The sequence below is a fragment of the Coffea eugenioides genome, chromosome 4 (genome assembly GCF_003713205.1).
Source record: "Coffea eugenioides isolate CCC68of chromosome 4, Ceug_1.0, whole genome shotgun sequence".
Lineage (NCBI taxonomy): Eukaryota > Viridiplantae > Streptophyta > Magnoliopsida > Gentianales > Rubiaceae > Coffea > Coffea eugenioides.
The window spans coordinates 10,603,229-10,621,673 of NC_040038.1; the positions used below are offsets into that span (position 1 = coordinate 10,603,229).

General features: G+C 34.3%; 3 protein-coding genes and 1 non-coding gene across 4 annotated transcripts; 2 read left to right on the forward strand and 2 right to left on the reverse strand.

The window, feature by feature from the left end:
* Nucleotides 1–4,188: 4,188 nt before the first annotated feature.
* On the reverse strand, nt 4,189–5,727 carry LOC113768524 (vinorine synthase-like). The gene has a single exon (XM_027312925.1). It carries the CDS (start codon nt 5,630–5,632, stop codon nt 4,337–4,339), a length of 1,296 nt encoding a protein of 431 aa, XP_027168726.1. The 5' UTR covers nt 5,633–5,727; the 3' UTR covers nt 4,189–4,336.
* A 4,191-nt stretch (nt 5,728–9,918) lies between these two features.
* LOC113768672 lies at nt 9,919–11,454 on the forward strand. The gene is made up of 2 exons (XM_027313124.1): nt 9,919–10,051; nt 10,687–11,454. The coding sequence occupies exons 1-2, from the start codon at nt 9,946–9,948 to the stop codon at nt 11,085–11,087; spliced, it is 507 nt and encodes a 168-aa protein (XP_027168925.1). The 5' UTR covers nt 9,919–9,945; the 3' UTR covers nt 11,088–11,454.
* A 787-nt stretch (nt 11,455–12,241) lies between these two features.
* LOC113768010 (nucleoside diphosphate kinase 2, chloroplastic) lies at nt 12,242–14,668 on the reverse strand. Its single transcript, XM_027312222.1, has 7 exons — nt 14,340–14,668; nt 14,173–14,226; nt 13,990–14,076; nt 13,668–13,748; nt 13,438–13,550; nt 13,250–13,299; nt 12,242–12,516 (listed from the first exon to the last, which is right to left on the reverse strand). The coding sequence occupies exons 1-7, from the start codon at nt 14,610–14,612 to the stop codon at nt 12,449–12,451; spliced, it is 726 nt and encodes a 241-aa protein (XP_027168023.1). The 5' UTR covers nt 14,613–14,668; the 3' UTR covers nt 12,242–12,448.
* Nucleotides 14,669–17,652: 2,984 nt separating this feature from the next.
* On the forward strand, nt 17,653–17,755 carry LOC113769681. Its single transcript, XR_003468230.1, has one exon. It is a non-coding gene; the product is annotated as a U6 spliceosomal RNA (small nuclear RNA).
* The last annotated feature ends 690 nt before the right edge of the window (nt 17,756–18,445 follow it).

An 18,445-nucleotide genomic window follows, 5' to 3' on the forward strand; every position in this document is an offset into this window, starting at 1 on the left:
AGATGCTTAAAAAATAGAAGGAAACATGATGGGAATTGTCCGACTGATTAACTTGGTCTTAATTAGAAGGATCATTATGCACGACTTCTTTCTTTTTTGTCAACCATTTAAAGTTTGAAGAACATTTTAGCTAAAATATTTGAAATCAAGTTCATGCGTCCCTAAGATTCTAAACTTGACATTGGGTGTATCCTCCATTGGTTAATTCAGCAGGTAGAGTGCTTAGTTATAAGTACGAGGAAAAAGTCTCGCCTCTTGAGCTAACACTTGCGGTAGGGAGTCCAATAGCTTGATTGACTTACGAACCTAGCTAGTTTTGATCCTATTTGCTATAAACTTGGACTAAATCTAATGGGGTTAATAATCTGAGGTTTTCAATTTTGAAATCAAATTTATGGATGAAAACTATAAGTTACTGCACAATTTTTAGTTGTCTTAATCACTGTGAATTATCACAGTCTTAATCCCTTATGTCTATAATATAGGGGATAAAGAAAGACATTAACCCGTCATTTGGTACGCGGAAATGCCCATAATGAAAAGGTCTTTCCGCCTAGAATGCATTTCCATCAAGAATGATGAGGAAAATTTTTTTATTATTCCAGGGTTTGGTAGACAAGTCAGAATAGAATGTTTATTAAGTTTCCATTGTTTGGTATAATTAATATTTAGATGTCAGAATAGAATTTACCAAATATAAATTTGACTTATAGCCCAAAATTAGTTTATAGGACGTAATATGTCTTATTACTCTTTGTTTTATTTATTCTATAATAGTATTTTGATATTTTTACTTCAAAAATAAATGAAGATCGATATCCAAATTCTTTAATTGTAATACTTAATTCATTCTAATATATAGATTTTCAAGTTAAAATTTTGAATTTATTAGCAATAGAATTAGTAATGTAAAATATAGATTACATGAAGTCAAACAATTATAATTTATTTTTAATCTATGTTCAAGTTTGATAAGATTAAAAAAATTCTTGCACATTTGTTCAAAAGTCAAAGAAAAAGGTATCTTAAAACATTTGTTTCCTAAAATACAATTGAAAAATTATTTTAAATACAAGAAAAATTAATTATTATGAATAATTACATTCAAATATTAATTGAGCTCACAAATAACCTAAGATATCATAATGCCATATAAAGATTTATAAGGATAAATTTGACATCCTACTATTGAGACATTCTAGGATAAAGGTGAAAAGGCTTTCCCTAAGGTTTTTGGATGAATGAGATTTCAGCAAAAAGTTGGAATGAGTTCTTTAGAGTAAAAGACCTTTTTCCATTTAAATGAACAATATCAAAGGCTGGACTAGAATGGACAACTTGAAAAGGTCTTTCCTGTACGTGCACCAATTCTTAGCCTCTACACTAGAAAAAACATTTGCTTCATAAAAATTCATGGGAGAACCACCCCTACAAAGAAATAATGTTTTAGGACCAACAACCGTATATATGTCCCAATTCAGATTGTAATCACACACTTAATTCACATTCCATGATCCATCACATGATTTACTTGCATTTTAACGACAATATAACCTACCTTCCACATTAAAGAACTAATTTTAGTGTGGAAAAGGTCAATACTTAACATCCCCTATAGCTATATTTTCATTCTCCTGGTCTCCTATATATCTAATCACAAATTTTCCATGTGAAAGATGCTAAATAATTAGAGTTTCCATTAGAAATAATTAAGGTCCATTAATAGCCTTCCTCAACTTGCTGCCTTTTTTATAATAATAACATATATGTCTGATTGCGTGGGAATATTGAGATGCTTTGATAACAGATAAAAACGCCATAGGATCCCCCTAATTGTACTAGGAAACTTCTGACCAATGATGGGTTGCATCACCGGATATGGAGCCTCACAAATTTTAATTCTGTAATGATTTTAAAATGTGTATCAACGGAAATTAAAATATACTGTTAAAGAATAATTTTCCGCATCTTAAGTGATGCATATTACGTAAAATGCATGTTTTTTAGTTTGACACTCAAGTCTAAGATCTTATTTGATAATCCAATTCAACACTTAATGGGCTTGAATTTGAACATGTTAAAATGCGTTTGATAACTAAAAATAAATCATTTGAATTAATTATTCTAAGTGACACTAAATTTTCTAAACAAAACTTACTCCAAAAAATCAATGATAAAGTATTCATGATGCAAATTCCTCCACGATGGGGAAATTCATCCCCCACAACCCCACGATCTTGATGAAATTTTCCAGGTTTCGAATGGCGAAATCCCTTTTAGACCCAATCTAATCCTCTAAGTTGCGAACAATCTTGATACGATTTCAACCAACGACTTAACGAATTAGTGAACCTCAGAATTTGGTTGAATAGCGCCACAAACAAGTTCGATTCTTGTTTGATAAACCAAGATGAACGCTTAGAAAGTTTCTAAGATATTCAAGGGTGCTTGCAAGAAGCCAAGAAAATCACTCTTAATTATTAAGAGTAAAAATCTATTTTTGTTGTTGGTTATGAAGTTATTTATAGATTTACATACCTCAAACCCTAACAAGACTAGGAATTTGGAATTTGGCTCACAAGACTCTTTATGAGCGATAATAATAGCTAAAATTATGACTAAATTAATGACTAAAAATGGCAAGGCTGCTTTGTTTAAGTCACTTGCTTATTCTACTAATTCAAACGACAAAATTTGCTAGCTATTTGAACACGTGAGGCTTGAATCAACTTGTAACTCGAAATGCTTCGTTCACGGGTCTTGATCCTCGAGTCGAAATAAAGTCACGTGCTCCGAGCTACCTTCAAACATCGAGTTACCTTTTTTAGCCTCTTGTATCACGCGTACCAAAACATTCAATTGCTTTTTCATCCTTTTGGCACGACTCGTGTGATTGGTCCGGATGGTATTACCACTCCGTCGATAGTAACTTGGATGACCGCATCAATTCAATTATCACTTAATATGATATACACTCAAATATATAAGATTTTGTATTTAACAATTTAATAACTTAATAAATTCAAATTTCAGATTTGATTTCAGACTTTAGTAAACCCCCCTATATGGATTGATCTTAATGAACAAAATCCCCAAAATAATAATAATAATAATAATAAAACTTCTCATGGTTACCGAGCAAATTTCCTAAGAAGCCTCAAGACATGGCTCATGATTGATAAATGGAAAAACGCTGTGCCTCACACATTGGGCCGTCTTACCATGATTTGAGGCCAGCAATCCTTGTTGTTATTGGACTTTACGGCAGACATTGAATCCTTTTACGGGACGCATTCGTTGGGCCAAGCTGCCAACCTTTGATTTGTATTTGCACTCCGCTCAAGCAAGAACAAAGTCAACGCTCTTCATTTCCTACACGGTCGAAGACATCGTGTGCACTAATCCCCAACCCCCCCCCCCCTTCTTTTCAAAAATAGAAAAGGATATGTGTCTTTCTTGCTGTCAATTTAAAATTTGAATCCTGATAATTAGAGATGAGAAGGATGTGGAGAGACGTGAGAGGATAAAAATATCATAAAAAAATCCTTGCTTTTGAACATTTGATATTTAAAAGTTGACTTGTAGTTATTTATTTATAAAATTTTTAATGTCACTGTCACTTTACAAAGGCTCCGTTTAGGGTTGCCGTACCTTATAAAAAATCATTTCTCATACAAGTGCTTTTAACAAAAGTATTTTTAGGTTAGCAAAAATTGGATTCCTTAAGTTGTAGTAAATTAATTACCAAACACCTTAGAAGAACTTTTAGTACTTAAAAGCGTTTTTTCTTTTCTTTTTTTTTGTGTGTAAACGCACCACAACTCGCCAAAATATTACTCAATTATGTCAATTTTTTTGATGTCATAAACTAGACGCATCTATGCACCATCTCACAAAATTGGCTGCCTAACTCTATTATGCACCAGGTCCATAATAGAGGGGTCTCATTTATATCACTTCTTTGCTTATACTCGGACGTGACTAGTGTTAATGATACTCTACCTTTTAACCAGATTAAAAGAGTCTTAATTGCCATCTTAAATATCACGTGTTATTAGAAAAAGTAAAAATAAAAAGAACTAACGGGTACAACATTGGTATATTATGTAGTATGAATATTATGTATTTTTTACAATGTTGCTTATAACATTTTTCTCCCCAAATCCCCAGCTTCAATGAAAATGCAGAATATTCTATTCCTTGCATTCAGGTAAAATGTACAAATACAGTACAAAGCAAGTGATCAAGAAGTCCATGAACCACGGCTTTCCACGTAGCTTGAAGAAAATCCACTACTAAAATTAACACATGTGAAACAACTTCCTGAATAAACTAATCAATTCACAGTCAATAGGTCCACTTCCTGCTCAAATTTGGCCACTTCCTTTTCAGCCATTACTATCCAGGCTTCGATGCCACCAGGAGATCTTGAATCGAAGAGGAAGACGTGATTTTTACAAGAAAAACTTGTACTGCTCACCCAAATGGGATTTCCCCATCCAAAATCGGCCTCAAAAATTGGAAATCCACACCAGCTGCTAAACCTAACACCATGCACATCTTTCCGAACCAAAAATCTTCCAACCTCATTGAAGTTATTCTCTGCAACTTCACATCCATTTTCACCTAATAGTTTTTGACCATAACTTTGGTCTATTTTTCCAAATGCTTCCCTGATTTTCTCCACCAACCCAATCCAATCTTTAGCGGCTGCACCACTTGTTACAGCATGCGCCATTTGGAAGATATTACCGAAAGAAGTATCCGGCAGTGGTGGGATCATTCTTTTCCTCAAATTCACTGGATGGGATATAACAGATGTGCCATTTTCTTCCACCGCATTTGCAGCCATGCAAGACTTCCATATATATGCTGATACAACCTGGACTCTTGTTGGTTTTGCCCCGGGCCAACCAGCCATGGCTTTTGATTTAAGTAATTCGATCACCGGGGCATCGAAAACAAACCTTTTTGTTACAAACTTTTCGACTGGAGTTTGAAGCGGTGGAGTTTCTGGATCAGGCTCAAAATCAGGAGTTTTTCTTGAAGGAAAAAGAGGTGCAGAGTTAAAGACAGGCTCTAATACCATACTGCTTAAACCCCAAGCTTTCGCGGCCGTGGCAGCCCAAGCTTTGATAAAAGAGCAAATGCTCCATCCATCTGCAATCCTGTGCGAGTGGCATATACCAATGGCTAATCCTCCACATTTGAAGAAGTTAACTTGAATGGCTAACAATTCTCTTTCATCCGTTATTCTGCCACTCGACTTGCAAGGGCTGAGATGATCAAGAATTTGGATTTCCGGATTTTTAAGAAGGTCTGAAAGATGACCATCGACTTCAGCTTCAGCGTATAGGATCCCTTGATCGTTGCAATCAATCAAGGTCTGGCCCTTGATTCTTCCAGCCATAGGGTAGAAGTGAGTTAGAGTTTTTGATAAAGATGTCTTCAGCCATTTGAAGATTTGAGATTGTTTGACGTTGCTGGTTTTCTGTGCAGAATAGTAGAGAATGAGAGGTATGTAAAAATGTGGTATTTGGCATTCTATGAAGGAGAGTTTGTAGTCTCTACGCTCAGCTGGGGTTGGAGAAGAGGGCTTGATGAGCTGTGTGGTTACTATGTTAATCTTCATTGTGGAAGTTGTAGGTTGATTTGAGTGCAATGTACGAGTCCAAGACTAATTATATTGGCCTTGGATCTTGTGCACCAACTATTCATGATAATATAGAAAACAAGCATTTGATAGCAGAGAAAATCATATATGCACTGACAATATATACACTACATCATTATCATCGTTGAATACATGTTATATATCTAAAATTTAAATTTCAAATTCTAATTTATATTTTTTTATTTATTAAATACTGATAATATATACACTATCATTTTATAAAAAATTAATCCTTAATTAGTAATGGATACGATAGATTTAAAACGTAGGACGTTAGGTTTTCCTATTCTCGGTACCTTAAGGGTATAGAATAAGCACATAAAAAAACAAGATAATGGGCTCACCATAAAACTTTGATCTTTACATTCCCACCATAAATTTAAATATTTTTCACATAGAAATATATAAGTTTCATCTTTTATTCCGTGCCGATTGGATGCAGAATAGAAGAACACAAACACACGTGTACTCTACTTAAACACACATTGAATAGGCAAACACGACTGTTTAATAGAAAATTTTTCAAATATATTCCGATAATTAATGTACCTTTACTCAAAAAATAAGGTATTGCAATCAAGAAGATGAATTAGTGTATAGAGACATTTCAGTTGAGTGTGGCAAGTACAACGTAAACTTTTTATTTTTTAAGTTTTCTCGCTCTTAATTATCGAGTTCAAAAAAAAATAAAAAAAATAAAAAATAAAATTATCGAGTTCAAGATTTCAATTCTACACTTGACAAAAATACGATTTTAAGCCACCTCTCTTCTGACCATTGGGCAAACTTCACTCATAGTACATAACTATTAAACTTAAATACTAGAACGGAACGTCAATTTATTTGCTGATCGAATCAATTTAACATCGCCTAAGTACTCTAGCATGCTTCATGACTCATGAGTGATAAAAGACTTGGTACGTACTTCAATATATCATCCAGGTATAAAGCAATTTAGAAGTGGGAATAAATTGTTTAGTTTTTCATGTAGAACCTATTGACTTGGTCAGAATTGCTTAGGCTATATTCCGATCGAGCACTCAATTGTATAATGTGCAACGACCAATAGTACCATATCTCTTTCTGTGCATTGACTAAAGATGCAAATCACCAACCTTGGAAGATATGCAATCCAAAAAGAACACAGTTTTATAGTACTTGGCAGACAAAATCTCATCTGAATCCACGTGAAAAAGAAAAAGAAAATAATTGATGTAGAATCTCAGTTGGGCATTTCTCCGTTACCATTACGAAGATTATAATTCAGGGAATACAACAAAATTTTTTAACATTTTATCTAATCACCTTTTTATCTGACGTACATATTTTCAAATCTGACGTACATATTTTCAAAGTGTCACAATAAAATTTTTCTGCAAGCAATCCTAAAAACAGCAATCGAAGCAGGACCTTTATTTCCTCATATATTTATTTGTTGAGTTTGTTTTCATATATATTCAATTCCATTTCAAAAGCCTATTTAGGAGGGTAATTAACTAGAAGTATGCTGTCCTAGTTCTAAATTTGCACCTTGATTACTGATATAATGTGATAGAGAAAGATGTTTGTAAATTTTCTGGTGGCTTACCAAACTTATCATGACAACAAATGCAATAAATTAGCTCATCCATAAAACATCTAAAAACCTAATGAAATCACGGGAGGTAAGTAGAACATCTTTTCATGCAAGAAATGAATCATAGGTTTCAACATACAAACGTGACATGTCGGAGACCTTGTTAATCTTTGTGCTATATTATTTGTCATTATCCTTATACCATCACCAAACTCGCTCATAAATCTGAAAAAGTCAATAAAATTAAATTAAGTATCTCTGGTACTAAGCCTGACATTAATCTGAGATTGATTAAAAAAAATTGCCTAGTTTCATCACCTCTGTCGAAAGTAGAAATCTAGTGGTTGTCACCTTCAGATTTACTCCAAGTGATAATAAAAAAAAAATTACCTCAAATTCTGATTGACTTCACGAAGCTGGCTATGCGGCTTTGCCTACATGATAGGGAAGCCTGTTTACCCAAAAATGTAGATTAGGAGAATCAGGACTCAAACGCTTGTTAAGTTTGTTTGTAAATGTGAAAAGCAGCAAAATGATTGTAGTACAATATCCCCCCAAAAAATGGCAATATTGTCAGAGCAACAAATAGCCACTTGAGCAAATTTTGCAATATTATGGATTGCATTACCAATCGTTAATTGAACACTGCATTTTGAACAAGGATGGATAGAGTTGTTTATTAAAGCAAAAGTTGCTATTAGGTTCACAATTCGAATCCTTAACCTGACAATTGAGGGTAGAAAAAGGTGTGAGGAGGGGAGTGAGGGTTAGATCGGATGGTATGATTGGAGGAATTGTAAGTAGAAGTTCATGAGTTCAAAATCTCCTATTTATTATAAAAAATGCCTACCATATACAATTAGTGCTTAAACATTTGTCATCTTTAAAATGATTACAATTTGAGAAGAGAACCATACATACATACATACATACATATACCAATACACAATACATGTTTTCACGAAAAGAATGAATAAAACAAATATTCTCAATTAGCAGATCAATCTTGGTTATAAGCATTTTTCATGTCTTTGTAAAATAGATTTTTTTTTTTTATAGTTTTGCATGTTTGAAAGGTTTTAAGGAGATAGTCCACAAGCATCTACACATATCATATAATCATTCCCCTGAGTTTAATACTTTTTCATTTTTGAATTTCATCTGAGTTTTGTACTTACTCCTAGTTTTACCAAGACATATTTGCGATTTTTACCTTTGATTAATGCTAGGGAAAGGCATATAGATATTGGGCGTTGGGGTATGGTAAGCCCGAAATCGACACCTAAACTACTCCCATGCGTAACTATTTACGTATGTTCTTTGAATAAAGGTCTATTGTCGTTTGCTTGAATCGTTGTATTTATTGGTTGAAGATTTGATTGATCTAACAAAAGATTTCAGCTGTCATCACGTTACAGTGTTCTCAATTTTTTGATGCTCTTTATTGATGTAGCATTGACTTTTCTTTTCTTTTCTTTTTATCCGTTTACATTTTGCGCGGAAAGATGAATCAACATATTCGATATTCGAATCAAATTTGGTTAGGTAATAATTCATTCGAGTTTGATTCACAAACTGATCAAGCTAAAATTGAACAACATTTTATATTCGATAACTTTCAAATCTGAAAAAAAAATAAAAAGTTCATTCAAATTCGGTCTGACAAATAAATAAGAAGTTTGAACAAAATTTTATACTCGTTAAAATAATCAAACAAGTTTGAACACTTAAGGTGTTCGAATTGATTGGATTCATTTACACTGCTATTTATGTTTTAAAGTCCAAATTTGTGTATTCGGCTAGTCCGTTGTTTAATGCACCACATCTCACAACTAAAACCAGCTCCATAAGTGAATTCTACTTTTGTTGCAAAAAATGTCTATTTGATAAGCCCTATTGATTCATTGAACATTTGGTTTTGGATTCAAGATGAGCTCTCTTATTACTGCTTAGCAATTACAGTTTTGTTCAGATATTTTCGAAGTCCTATTCCAAAGTAGTCTGTTACAAAGCATATAGTTTCGTGTAAATTCCATGTGAAATAAGTCCATTTTTTTTAAAAAATGACCCGTCTTCATCAAACCTATCGTCACTATTACTTTAGATTTTAGTTGCATTTGGTGAAGCAAATTTATTAAGAGTGAAAATTCGTATTTAGTTAACAACATTTTCATTATCTTTTTGTTATATGGAAATGAACAATACGCAACTATTTTGCTACTCTCAAAAGCTTTGCTTAGAAATAATCTTTGAAAGATGTGATTTAAAAAGTGAAACTAATATATCATTGGGTCTGTTCGGATTGAAGATTTTGTGGAATTTTTTTTTTTTAAAATAAAAATGTAACACTTTTTCATATGTGATGTATGTCAAATTAAAAGATCATTAGAGAAAAAAAAAAAAGTGATCGAAAAACGAGTCTACAATGCAATTTTTTTTTTTTTTTTTGATAAAAAAGTCTCAATCCAAACAGAACCATTAACGTCTAACCCAATTAAAAAAAAGCTCAAGTGGACTTGAATAGCTCAGCCCAACCCAACCCAAGCCCAATTATCTTCCCGCCCTGATTAGCTATCATCTTCCGCGCCAAAAAAGTCAAAATAAAATCAAAAGAAAAAATAGACTGGGAGGAGGGAGGAGGGAGGAGAGAGGAGAGAGAGAGAGGGGGGAGGGTTTGGGGCAGAAGAAATCAGAGATGTTGGGGAGAATTAGAAGAGCTTCAATTAGCTCTCTGGAACTATTAGAGATGGAGGAAAGGCCATCTCCCAAATTGATCAAAGACGACCCTCTCTCCATCTATGGTAAATATCCCACTTTCTCCTCCTCCTCCTTTGTTTCTTTCTTTAATTATGTTTCTAGTATTACTGCAACCATTCGATTGCTTGATTCTTTTTAAGTCTTTTTATGGGTCTGCTGAATTAAGTAGGAATGGTATGCTGGGATAAGAAAATGGTAAACAAGTTTTAATTTTTTGATCACTTTACTTTTAATAGTAGTGAGGTACAATTAGATGTGCAAACTGTACAAATCATAACCTTGTGCAGTTGATCTGTTTCTTCGTATATTGAACGTTGTTATGAAAAGGGCTGTCCTTAAGTTCCATTTGCTTGTGGTAGAATGAAGACTGGAGAGGCGTTAGGCATAATTTTCACACTAAAAAGAGAACCCTTGTTTAGAATCAGCAGTTATCAAGAATGAAAAAGAAATAAAGAGAAAGTTCTGGGCAGATAGAAAGAATTGAAGCTAAAATGACTACTGACTACTATAGGGCATGAATGAGACTACAGTTTGACAGATTTTTTTTTTTTTCTATTTTTTCCCCTTTTCCTTTTTCATAGGATATATGTATGATAATTTTCTCTGCAGAATAGCATTAATGTATCACAATGATAAATGATGGATGACGATTCGACTTCTTGGTTTCCCTTTATTTCAGAGAGCACTCTTATGAAGCTCAGAGAAGGCTCTCTACGTTGTCAAAGCCTGCCCCCAGCCGAACCCTCTTGCCTGGATGTCAGTTGCAGCACAGCAAGTGATCCTCCTGCAACAATTGGTGATGATTGTTCTTCCACTGATTTATCTCCTCTGCCCAATGCAGATCAACATATACCTAGGAGCTCAACGACACGAAGGGCCAAAAATTTGTCCGTTCTTTTCCTGTTTTCTAAATATAAGAGTCCTAAAAATGCTCCTAACTCATCGGAAGAGGATGCCATGACGTTAGAGAACGTATGCTCTTCTGCTTGTGCTTCTTCCACTGACAGCATTTCTCAATTCACGAGCAGCCACAGACAGCACTTGCCTGAGGAATGCTTTCATTCTGGGATGATTCAATAGCAAGAAAGAATAAAACATAACTGCAACCTAATTTTACAATGTTGTATTACTTTCATTGGCAGGTGATAAATAATGTAGTTCCTATTTTTTAAACAAATGACTTTAATTTGTTGCATCAAGGATTTCAGCAAGGCTTCTGGAGAATGATGCTCTCAAGAGTTTGAACCATAAGATTCCCCATTTGGCTTTTGGCCAGCTGCTGCACTTATCCTGAGAAAGAGCTGTAAAATGCTTAAACAGGCTAAAGAGGATATCTGAGATGGAGCAGCCCTTTGTAACTGCTGAAATGAAGATTATTCTTGTTGTATGTCATATTACCTGTCGTATGTATTTCACCTAATGGATAACCAGGCAGAATACCGTGTTATTCCTGTCTTTTGATTATTTGATTTATTTCTCTTTTCTCTTTGGTGTGACAACTTCATTTCTTGTACTCGACCGTGTCTTAAATCTGTAAACTAATAATAGCATTTACTCCCTAGTTTTAGACTTGTAATTCGAGATGAACTATTTGTGCCAATTATAGATTATAGCATTTTAATTTGGCTTAATAAATTATTGAATGTCTCTCTTTGAGCATAACTTTTGCCCTGAGCAGCAGGTACAAGCGTGCAAGGAGCAATACAGTTATGCAGTGATTGTTCATACCAGATGTCCATACAATCATCAAAGGCATCGTATATATCCTTCTTTCTGAGCTCTGCCCAAGAATAACCTTGGCCACCTAAGCCTTTGGATCACAGCTTGGATGACACCAGCAACAATTTGTACTGAACTTAGTGGTTATATTGTATCGAGCAAAAAGAGCAAACTATTCTGGGAACAATGTAATTAATTAAGTATCATCACAAGGGAATCCTTATCTACGCTTGACAGATTTGCACTATTCAGCTTTTATCTTAAATCCTTGACTGGCCCCAAAAAAAAAAAACTTGTCAGGCATTATGAACACAGTGCAGAATGAATTTGGATGTACAATGGAGTTTGCAGTCTATACTCTGCATACATGGCATACAGATCTCGCGGTAGGTGCTCTGCTTGCATGCCTCTATACAGACCAAATGTTCATCTTTTGGGCTTTGCTGAGGGTTGCCATTTTCATAGCAGGACCCTGCACATTCTATCTAAAAGGAATTGAAGCAATACTGAAAAACTTGATAAAAAGAAATGTATCTTTTTATTTCTTTCTGTTCTCATTTCACTGATACATAAAAATATGTGGAGTTAATATGCAAAATTATGCGTGGAATCGCTGCAACAATAGAGGTAGAAAACTCAATTAATCTGCCTTCTAGAGGTGGCTGTTGCCTGTTGGAGTAACCTCCCAAAACAAAAATAACTCGTGACAATGTGACTAAATATCATTCAATCACCCATGGTTCTTGAACTGGTATCCATTCACATATTTCGCCTTCTTTGAACCACAGACCTGCAGGAGGGACAAACAAGATGAATAGTGAGGGAATCACTACTGAACACAAGTTATGTTCTTCAAGTTGGTCCATATTCGTATAGGGACTTCTTTCAAGGCAAGTACCATTTCAGATGAAAAAAAAATAGAGCTCAAACAGCAAACCATTCATCCTATGTCCATCCTTACAATTTCATTACCAAAAATCAACATTCTGGTTACCATGCCATATGAGACAACTTAAACTAGTCTGCTCTCTAACCTATACATTTATGAACTTGTCAGACACAAATTTGTCAGATGCAAAATGCCAGCAGTTTCTATCAAGAGTTGTGCATTTGTAAACAACATTGGAGAATGAGGGATGGGATAGCCTAGAGCAGCCTATGCATTGTGATGTATTAAGGTTCTCTGACATTAAATGGGCTTGCCATGTGAATGTACATGCACAAAGACAGACTGACATCGCATTTGCACCAAAATAGATTATTAAAATGAGATGATAAATGTCAAGATTTCCATAAATTGAAATTCAAATAGGAAGTACAAACACATAAGACCAACTTCAAGCCATATAGAGAATAGCATCCTTGGAGGACTTTGATTTATCCAAATTATCAAACTCATACAAATTTACTTTATCCTATATCCAACTTTAATGAATTTCCTTTTATCAAATGATAAATTATGTAAGAAATATCAGAATCATCTAAGCAAATCACATCAATGCATCAAAACTGCATAGCGTTACCTATTTCACGCTTGCCATTCTCAGGGCTATCACTACCATGAACCACATTCCTGTCCACAAAGATCGCCAAATATTAGTATTGGAGATTGTTGCTTAGAGAACCCAAAAAAAAAAAAAAAGAGTCCATATCTATTCGACATCAAGTTCCAAGCTTATCAGATTAAAGATAGAAAAAACTAGGACCTAACCTTCCTGTTTGTACAGCCAGATCCCCTCTGATTGTGCCTGGTTCAGCTTGAAGAGGATTTGTAGCTCCTATCAGTTTACGAGCAGATGCAACCACACCAACACCCTCCCATGCCTAGCCAACAATATAACATTTTTTAAAAATGTTCATAGAATCCCATGATTTCTAGATTTATTTATCTGCAAATTTAACAAGTTGTTTAAGAGGATGAAGGCTAAAACAAGGACATACCATACAAACAACAGGACCAGAAGTAATGTAATTGATTAATTTGGGGAAGAATGGCTTCGACTGCAGCTCCTTATAATGCTCCTATATCATCATAAAAGTTCATAAAACAAAGAACACAAACTGCTTAGTTTTAAAATTAAAATCCGAAGAACAGTCAAGCTGGAATCTACTATCAAAATTGGTCTCAGATTAGGCCAATTACACTTCATTTGTTACAGGCTGCTGCCCAAAAAGGACAAAAAGGAGAAATTCAAAAGTCAAACCAAAAGGGCAGATCCTAAGTCGGCCTTTCTTGACACATGTAAAGCTTCAGAAAGCAAACCTCAGCCAATTCCTTGGGGCATTGAAAAAGCTTCAACCCTGTTAGCTTAAACCCTTTTTTCTCAAATCTTGAAATTATCTCCCCAACCTAAATTCAGCCCAAATTTTCCCAAATCAAAAGATCGTGATAAAACTAATAATCAAGAAGTAAACTTTATAATGAAAGATACAACAAGAAGCTTACAAGACCACGTTGAACACCATCTGGCTTAACCATAATATAAGTCTGCTCGACTTCCTGCACCCAAAATCAAGGTAAAAATTGTAAAAATTTCTCAACTGGGATCCCCATATTACTCGAAATACTTCTTGTCTTAAAGGTATACAGAAAACTTCAAATAATTGTAGTACCAGGGAAGCAACTAAGTGAGGAAGGAAAACGTGGGTTTTGCGTGAGTTTTTGGGCGCATGGGGAGAAGATTTGGGGCATGAGAATAGATGGGATGGTGGCTGAAATGCTGCTAGATTCCGGTGGAGGGTGAGATTGGAGGCTGAGTAGGATAAACTGACTGAATTTCTAGCCGTTAATGAGCTGACCGAAGAAGAAGAAGAAGAAGGTAGGAAGCATGCAACACGAGGGCTGGGGATGGCTCCTCCCAACGCTACAGCCAAAGTCTCCATCATCTGTTTCCCTGTCCTGAGGCAGCAGCGTATAAAATTGAATTGGAGAAAGATGCAATTGCAAATATTCCCTTGGGAGCATAGCCAATATTTTTTTTATCATATTATCAAGGGATGATTTCAAAATCCTCCCTTGAGGTTTCTAACAACTTCATTGACCTCATTTGAGGTTTGTAAAATTACACTAGGCCCCTCTGAAGTTAAGATTTTGATAACAAAATCAGTCCAAATCAGAAAAAATATCATTAAAAAAGTACTTTGAAAAAAGAGGTAAAACTCTTATTCCACAAATGCCCTTTATGTTTGTATACAAGTTGTATTGTAAAGGAATAAAAAATATATTAATAAAAGTGAAGGAAGGTAAATGCAAATAACAAAGAAACAAAAATAAGTAAACTTTCTCTACAAAGTTAAATCAACGACTAGTGCATTGGATTATAACGGCTATTTTTTTAAGGTCTTTACCATTTTGCATATAAAGGCAACAAGAAACATTAACATGGATCTCATTTTCACTTCAAGTAGCAAAATTTGGGGCAGAAAAATAGTGATTTTGCGTAGATTTCGCAAGTTGAAGGTGAAGCATAGGTGCAGAAACTATTGCCCTATCAAACTACAAGAGGAAATCATAAAATTCACTTGCATACTTTAGCATCAAGAACAAATATTGCAAGTACAATCGCAAGGCAACTATGAAAATTTTTAAGAGTACAAAACATCCAAACAAATTGTTATTTGGTGTATCAATCTCTGAGAGTGAACAAATATTTGATACATCAATTGGCAATATTTTGTAATTGCAAGTTATTGTTCATCATTAAAAAGTTTTCTAATAGCTATTTTCGTTATTTAGTTACTAACAATTAATTAGTTCCCTAATTACTTAATTGCTAGATGTTAGTTTCCAATAAGACATAATATCTTAGGGCACATGAGTAATTTTGCTCTGATAAGACACTATAAGAAAGGTTAGTGTTATTTTGCAAATCTCAAGGGCGGCAAGTGAAATTGTTAGAAACCTCAAGGGAGGTTTCTGAAATCATCCCTATTATCAGTTGGTACTCTTTCTCTTTTCTTTTCTTTTTTTTTCCTCTTTCTATTTTAGGTATTCTTGGGGTTCAAATTGTCTCTAGCAAAATGGCAAGTCAATTATTACCCAAAGATAAAAAAACAAAAAAAAAGTAGCAAGTCAATGGTCATGTATTATTGTACGAGTGATAGGTGGAGAGGGGAATTTTCATCCAAATGTTACCAATGGAGCTCTTTATTTAGGTAGTTGATCCATTAAAAAGTAAGATATCTTATACTAATGTTTAGGGCAATGGCACAAACAGTTACTAAATTATTAGGCTTTTTGGTTTTGGTTACTCTAACCAAAAATGATCATTTAACTAATAAAAAAGTAAAATCTTTTTGTCGCCATAACTAGTAAATTCTTACATTTTTAGTCACTCAACTAATGAAAATATACACTTTTTGGTCATAAAATGTATGTTTTAATTAGTTGAATTCCCATTTAAATATAGTGACCAAAGGAGAGAATCCGAAATAGTTTGATGACAATTTGTGCCATTTACTCTAATCTTCGTTTCGGATAAAATGACGATTCAAATTATGACTTTGTGATGCCAAATATTAGTATCAAGAATTTCTCATAATGAATACATTCAAGATTGTTTAAAATAAGTTGATTTTACGGATATTTGGAAATGGAAAGATAGTTGAGGTACCTCATTCAATTTTGCCATAGTGCAAATATTTGAATTTTGATCACTAAATTAGTCACCTAAAAAAGTATATTGACTTTCTCTTTTTAGAGAATAATAGAATGTAAAATGAATGTTAAAATAGCAGTAATTTGTGAAAGATAAAGAGGTGGTTCCAAAATGCGTTGATCACGTAGTTACAAAATTTTCACCTCATAGTGACTTATCCACACAAACCCCATGGTCGATGAAAATTGATTAACAATCATAGTTCTATTAAGTTAGGCATACCAAGAGTTGCCAAAAAGACGCTCAATGACATGCGAAGAAATTTAGCAAATACTTGAAAATGCTTCATCTAATATTTTCTTTTGCATTACATTGCATGAATATGCAATAGGCCAGAGTAGAGAATCTACTGAATAATTGGTTCGAGGCTGTGTTTTTCACCAGCAGTGGATCATATGCTAGATTTGCCTAGTCAGACTGAAAAAGAAAGAAGAAAGATGGCTGTTTGTTGGAAGAATCAACTACTTCTATCAAGCATCCATCGCAGAAGATCATTTGGACCTGTTACATTTGAGAAACTTCACCCGACCACTGCAATATGTTCCTGTTTGATCTTATTCTAGTTCGATATTTTAGATTCTCTCGTCTTGGATAGTCAAGAAGTAGTTTGTTTTTTCTTTTTCCTTTTGTGGGAGTGGGGGATGTTCATGTTTAACTATTTCATGTAATAACTTAGAAGACAAAGTGATGCACAGTTCATGTTGTCAATAGAACACAAAAGTAATAATAACAGAGTAAATTTTTTATGCACTGTTAGTGTATACACGAACAGATATAGATACATTGTCAGATAATCTAATTTCAAATTTAAAATTCACGTTAAGCATAGATGACATATATCTACACCTATTACTATAAAAAATTCACTACACTGATAGTGGATAATAAAAACTCAAGGATCTAGCTCGAAACCAATTGTCTCAATTAAGCTGGACAACAGTTATATGTGTTGTAGCATAATGATTTTTCGAATGACAACTTTTGTTGAAAAAATTTCAACTGGTTTCATCATGCTTTAATCCCTTCTCTTTTTTTTGCTTCTATATATGGAATGCATTTGATGCACATCTAAAACGTGGGCTTCACAAATTTGATGTTTTTTCTTGATTTATTAAATGAAGATGGCCTCCAAAACTGAGTGGCAGTAATATATTTCCCAAGTCCACCAGCGGTGGTGTGCTGACAACGAGACTTCCCATAAGATCCCACATCGACGAGAAAGTAACTAATTTCCACCTTTATCTAATTTTGTCCTCCAGCAAGAGCCCGTCCCTTCGGGGACATCCGATAAAATTGGAACGATACAGAGAAGATTAGCATGGCCCCTGCGCAAGGATGACACGCACAAATCGAGAAATGGTCCAAATTTTTTTGGCAATTTTACACATACCCCCACCCAGGTCATTTTACCAAAACACCCACTTCATTTGTTGAGCTTTCCAGACTAGGAGTATTTTCTTCGGCCCCTTCCAAACTCCTAGTTGGTCTCCAACTGATAATATGCTACCTGGTGTTAAATTATTTGCTGGTACTTCTATTTGCAGTTTAATCTTGGTTTCTTGTACTATTATTTCCTTCACCTTGCCTTTTTAATAGTTCTGTAATTTGTTCTTAGAACCTCTTGTTTCATGTCAAAAGTAGGACATTTACTTTGAGATGGAGAGAATAGTGAAGCACATCTTTACTAGAGCAAGTTGTTGTTGCAGCCATGTCTGACATGTTAATAAAATTGACATGGCTAAACGAAAAAATAAACTACAATTAGCCAGGGCCATTTTGGCCATCAATGAATCAGAAATGCCCCATCTGTACATCAAAACTCAGTCAGTAAGCAGTTCAAACCACCAATACTAGTTTATTTCATCTTTTCATCACCTCAACAGGTCACACTAGTTGTCCCTTTCTTTCTTTTTTTTTTTTTGGTATGGGATAATATTAAGGTCACACACTATTCAGAAGGCTTATTTTCACTCCAAATTCAGTGACTGTAATCACTGAATCTTGTTGCAGATGATCACTCACTGCTTTTATTAGAAAAGCTCCCAATTCCCACTAACCAGC